This window comes from Ruditapes philippinarum, unplaced genomic scaffold, assembly GCF_026571515.1.
Source record: "Ruditapes philippinarum isolate M1 unplaced genomic scaffold, ASM2657151v2 ctg4407_1_1_1_1, whole genome shotgun sequence".
Lineage (NCBI taxonomy): Eukaryota > Metazoa > Mollusca > Bivalvia > Venerida > Veneridae > Ruditapes > Ruditapes philippinarum.
In genome coordinates this window covers 128,204-134,605 of record NW_026852923.1, presented here as the reverse complement: position 1 = coordinate 134,605, position 6,402 = coordinate 128,204, and the positions used below count along the sequence as shown (strand labels likewise).

The window sequence follows — 6,402 nt, the reverse complement described above, 5'->3', positions numbered from 1 at the left end:
AAATACAGAAGCCACTTAAAGGCTAAGTTAATAATCACCATTCACCCCCCCCCCCAACTTCAAAATAAGACCGTAAAATTTCATGCATTCTACATCACAATACAAAAACAATAATCCATAGGACAAAATCTCCTTTATTTATTGCCAGGTCAACCTTGACCTTCATTGTCAACATATATAACGTGAATATATACATATATTTCTAAAGATCTCGTTCACTAAACAATAAACATGAACAGTTTGACATCATTTGGTTCTTTTAATGATGTGCAGGAGACTTTCAGATTCAAGAAACTTTAATGGACGATCATTTTTAGCATCATTAACACACTTTCTCTTCGTAAAGAACTGTCATTGAACCCAATGTAATAGTATTTAAATATATACAATTTCAAAACATAAGAACGATGTAAACTATATACAGTATTGTTATACAGTATTGTATAAGTTGTTACACAACTATAGGATTTCAGAAAAAAATAAGGACATTCTTAAAGGGTATAAAGCTGCATCTTATGAAATATTTTTATACTATTTATGTATAATACAAGAGCAGTCGGTAGGACAGCAACGCTCGACTATTCTTAGTGCTTGATAGTAAAAAAGCCTTAATAATGTAAAATTTTCAAAGTAAACAAAAGGGCAAATTTTTTCTTTAAATCCATATCACAGTTATAGGCCTTGGAGAGAGTCCTATTATGCTCTCAAAGAATAGTATAAAATTTCAACTTGTTTTAAAGCCATATGTCTATGGACTTTGAAAATATTTGAGGTATTAAAAAAATTTAAGGTAAATTCTAAGTCGAAAAAGGAGCATAATTCTGTCGAAATGCTTGATACAGTTATCTCCTCCTGTTTACAGTTTGGGGTCATGATGTTGAACAAGTGTGCAAAGTTGCAAAGCCAAATGTAAATGGACTTTGAAAATATTTGAGGTATTACAAAAACTTTAACGTAAATTCTAAGTCAAAAAAGGGGCATAATTCTATCAAAATGCTTGATACAGTTACCTCCTCCTGTTTACAGTTTGAGGTCATGATGCTGAACAAGTGTGCAAAGTTGCAAAGCCAAATGTAAATGGACTTTGAAAATATTTGAGGTATTACAAAAACTTTAACGTAAATTCTAAGTCAAAAAAGGGGCATAATTCTATAAAAATGCTTGATACAGTTACCTCTGTCTGTCTACAGGTTGGTGTTATGATGCTGAACAAGTGTGCAAAGTTTCAAAGCCATATGTCAATGGACTTTGAAAATATTTGAGGTGTTATAAAAACTTTAACATAAATTCTAAGTCGAAAAAGGGGCATAATTCTGTCAAAATGCTTGATACAGTTACCTCCTCCTGTTTACAGGTTGGGGTCATGATGGTGAACAAGTATGCAAAGTTTCAAAGCCTTATGTCAATGGACGTCGAACATATTTGAGGTATTACAAAAACTTTAACATAAGTGGTTACACCGACGCCCGGGTGACTACAATAGCTCTACTTATTCTTATCTAATTGTCAAGCTAAAAATTATGTTGTATTCTTATGAAGATGTTACACAAAATGTGCCTGTCTCTTATCACAAATGAATATCGTACATAAATAGAATATAAATATTCTGGAACAAAATAATATGCTGTTAACAATAACTTTATGCATGTATCCTTCAATGTTAGAACATTTTTTTTTTCATTCGAGTAAGAGTTCCTGCTGACATCTGGCTTTATAGAATAGCCCTACTTTCCGTACAATATTACAGATAAAAACATGTAAATCAATTACTACACAGGTAAAAAAAAATTAAAAGTTACTTACATGTTAAAATTATAATGACCTGGATAATTTGTGTGAAGAACAAATTTCTTCACTTGATGAGTGCTTGCATCAAATAAAATGTCCTGAAAAAAAATAAAGCAATAAATTAACCCTTATCATGCTTATTCTCTAAAACGGACTTGTCCACCTCTTAATTTGGACAAAACTATTCATTATTTTTAGGGAAATTTTCAAAATTTATGTATTAACTGAAGAATACTGACAAGTACAGGCCATAATCAGGCAACATGCATGTACAGATGATCATAACCTGCACTGGTCACATGGATAAAAGTAGTTGCATTAACGTATCCTTTAAAAATTATCTTAAATGGACTTGACCATCTTTCAATCTGAATAAAACATCCATCTTTATTACGGAAATTTCATGATAAGTAATGACTAAATAGCAAACATTGCAGACCATGATGTGACAGCACAGATTTTGGTCTCCAGTGGTGACATAGGTAGACCCGCAAACAGGGTCAGGGTTAATAAGACAACAGTTCAAGGATTTTTGTAAGTAAATAACATTAAAATGCCTAACTCTTTTAAGATACATTGATTATTACCTCATTTCTAATTTCTGTGCAAACTTTCAAATGATCAGCAATATTGCCAAATTCATCTGAGCATTGGAAATGTTAGTATTAAACCCTATAGGCATAATCTATTATTGAATTTTAAAAATTTGAACTTTAATTCCATTCTATTGTCAACATGGGTCCTTGTGAGCTTTGAATAAAGAATAGGTCAGTTCTTACCACTCCCATAGTGAAATAGTTATAGAAATAGTCGGATGATTTTCCACGGACTCGTCTGTGAGCATCAGGGGTATGAATCTTCATCTTGTCATCAGATTTGTAAAAGACTTTCTCCGGACACCCTAAGGCACTTATCACATCCTGAAATAGTTCACACATGAAACCTTATAATAATTCCTTTTTAACATTCCCCAGGTAAGTAAAATTTTCACAATAGAAACGTAAAAGTAAAAGTTTTTTTTTTTTCAGGCATACAAAAATCATTTACAATGCTTGAACTGTAGAGCATATTTACATAATGTAGAAGAATTTATGCAATCAAAATCCTCGGGAAAAGGGGGTGCTTACTTATGGGGTGGGGATGGTGAGGGGTATTCTAAACATGAAAATAAGTTTTATATCAGTTTTATCAGGATGTGTTATTTCAAATCCTTTTTAAATAGTCAAACTGAATTTGTATAAGGACATATTGCACTATAAAGACTGGTACAGATTTACCTCATAAGCTCTTATAAAGTAGCCTGGAACCCCGTTGTATCGATCTATTTACCTATAAATCACAACTGCATTTAAAAAATTCAAATCTCCCTGAATATTTATTTTGTATCATTTATTTTGATCCTTTTTGCCAAAATTTTACATGGCATAAATCATCGTAAAGCTTTGAATATACAGATATGTCAGACATGTCAAAAGGGAAAAAAGGGGATGCCAAAATTTAGAAGACGCTTTAGTTTGCCAAATTTTGGAAGCCCCCACCCTTTTTGTTTGATATTTTAGAAAAACGGTTGTTTTTAAAAAGTCAAAAATTTTGGAACTTTTTTAACGACATAAGTACTTTTAATAAGAAACAAAAGCTTTTTTTTAACAAAAACTTACGGTACGGAAACATGTTTTTGATAATTTTAAAAGCCAAAAGTAAAGGAAAGATTTTCCTGCACTGTTTTAATGTAACAAAAAGGTGACGTATTTGCAAAAAATTTTTTAAGATTTGTTTAAAAAGATTAACAAGAAAAAACGATACAATGGGTTCCACTATACAGCCCCAAAATTAAAATTTAAAAACATATTTTTTTCAACTTGATGTTAAAGAAACCAAGACCGATTTGAGTCTATTTTGGAAAATAAAGAAAAGGGAAATAAAAAGATTCATGAATGGAGGCCAAAACAAGTTTTGCAGGATCTTTTCTTGATGTCATGAAACACATACAAAACCCTTTACAGCAAGCTGACAAGTGTGTTCATATGTGAATTTGTAACTACTGTGAATTCAATAAATTTCGTGGGCATGAAATTTCACAATTTTATCACAAAGGACTTCTTCGTGGGGTTTCTTAATTTCATGGATTGTTTATTTATGTAAAAAATAGTAAATGCAAGTGATGTAATGCAGCAGACAAAATTAAATTTCTTTGTATCTTAAATTCCTTCATTGTGAATGTGGCGGCGTGGCCAAGTGGTTAACGCGTCGGACTAGTAATCTAAGGATTGCTGACCGCATGGGTTCAAACCCTGTCAGGGGCAAGCCGTTGTTTCCTTGAGCAAGAAACTTGACATTCATTGCCTTAGTACTGATTGGTTTGAGAGTGTTTCAATAAGCTAACAGCTTCCAACACAATCAAACTGAAACAAGAGGGCCATGATGGCCCTGAGGTCGCTCACCTGTATATAGCCCCCCCCCCCCCCCCGGCCCAATTTTTACCCAAGGGCTTTTATTTGTTTATTTGAACAGACTTGGTAGACACCAATAAGAAGATGTTTCATGCAAAACATCTAAGTTCTAGCTCATTGGGTTTTTTTTTAAAAGAAGATTTTTTAAGTTTTTTACTATACACATAGAGTAAAAAACAATGACACCCCTCGGCAGGGCCAGTTTTGACCCCTGGGCTTTTATTTGAACAAACTTTGTAGATATTTACTTAAAGTGTTGCATGCTTAATATCTAAACTCTAGTTATTTGGTTTTTTCAAAGAAGATTTTTAAGTTTTTTGCTATGTAATATAAGGAAAATCAATGACCCCCGGGGCGGGGCCAGTTTTGACCCCAGGGCTTTTATTTGAACATACTTGGTAGACATTCACTAGAAGATGTTTCATGCCAAATATATAAGCTCTAGCTCTTTGGGTTCTTTAAAAGAAGATTTTATAAGTTTTTACTATATGCATATAGGGAAAATCAATGACCCCCTGGGGCGGGGCCAATTTTGACCCCAGGGCTTTTATTTGAACAAACTTGGTAGACATTTACTAGAAGATGTTTTATGCCAAATATCTAAGCTCTAGCTCTTACGGTTCTTTAAAAGAAGATTTTTTAAGTTTAAACTATATGCATATAGGGAAAATCAATTACCCCCCAGGGCGGGGCCAATTTTGACCCCAGGGCTTTTATTTGAACAAACTTGGTAGACATTCACTAGAAGATGTTTCATGCCAAATATCTAAGCTCTAGCTCTTTGGGTTCTTTAAAAGAAGATTTTTTAAGTTTTTACTTTATGCATATAGGGAAAATCAATGACCCCTGGGGCGGGGCCAATTTTGACCCCAGGGCTTTTTATTTGAACAAACTTGGTAGACATTCACTAGAAGATGTTTCATGCCAAATATCTAAGCTCTAGCTCTTACAGTTCTTTAAAGGAAGATTTTTTTAAGTGTTTACTATATGCATATAGGGAAAATCAATGACCCCCGGGGGGGGGCCAATTTTTGACCCCAGGGCTTTTATTTGAACAAACTTGGTAGACACTCACTAGAAGATGTTCCATGCCAAAAATCTTAGCTCTAGCTCTTACAGTTCTTTAAAAGAAGATCTTTTAAGTTTTTACTATATGCATATAGGGAAAATCAATGACCCCCCGGGGCGGGGCCAATTTTGACCCCAGGGCTTTTATTTGAACAAACTTGGTAGACACTCATTAGAAGATGTTTCATGCCAAATATCTAAGCTCTAGCTCTTAGGGTTGTTTAAAAGAAGATATTTAAAGATTTTTCTTTCGGTTGCCATGGCAACCAGAGTTCTGCATGGAATTAAATTCTTTGAACAATTTTTAAAGGTGACCACCAAAGGAACATTCCTGTGAAGTTTGGATGAAATTGGCTCAGTGGTTTATGAGGAGATGTCATTTAAAGCAAAAGTTTACGGACGGACGACGGACGGACGACGGACGGACGGACGGACGGACGCCGGACGAAAAGCGATCACAAAAGCTCACCCTGTCACTTTGTGACAGGTGAGCTAATAAATTTGTATAAACCAAATTCCTGGATTGACCATTCCACAATAACTAGGAAAATTCATGCCCCCAAATAAAAATGATTTTGCAGTATCCAGCTAATGGTATTACATTTAGAATACATGCAAGTCTGTTTATTGGTCAGGAGAAAGTGGTTGTATAATAAATATACAACATGGTAGTCTGAATTTATGATAGAAAGAGCATTTTAAAAAAAAAATTCCATTCTTTGAAAAATTAGTTGTTATAATAGATTATTCATGAAAAAGGGTAGTCATAAGGCGGGGCTCTACTGTACTCAGGTAATTGGTCTATGCTAGGAACGTACATACTAAATATGGAGATGTGGTGAATAACTAGGAACTTACATTAATGGTAAAAATAATATGACGAAAGAAATAAAGTAGTAGATACAACCAATTCACTGCTTACCATAAACTCGATGACAAGCATAAAAATTTAAATACTCACATTTGGACTATCACCAAAATTGACAATCCTCTCCACAATTTTCTTTCTTGGATCTAACAATTTTCCTGGCTCGTTACCTGAAAAATAAATAAAAAATTTACGAAATACGTACATATTTAAAATCTGTGTGAAAGA

The 6,402-nt window shown here is 33.6% G+C and overlaps 1 protein-coding gene across 1 annotated transcript in view; it reads right to left on the bottom strand.

Moving 5' to 3' along the window:
- Window positions 1-1,764: 1,764 nt before the first annotated feature.
- LOC132728275 (phagosome assembly factor 1-like) overlaps window positions 1,765-6,402 on the bottom strand; it is a 39,970-nt gene continuing 35,332 nt past the window's right edge. Inside the window, exons 9-11 of the mRNA XM_060713895.1 lie at window positions 6,268-6,344; window positions 2,568-2,708; window positions 1,765-1,886 (exon numbers count right to left, since the gene is read on the bottom strand). Coding sequence (XP_060569878.1) covers window positions 1,800-1,886; window positions 2,568-2,708; window positions 6,268-6,344 — 305 coding nt within the window. The 3' untranslated portion in view covers window positions 1,765-1,799. The remainder of the gene's footprint in view (window positions 1,887-2,567; window positions 2,709-6,267; window positions 6,345-6,402) is intronic.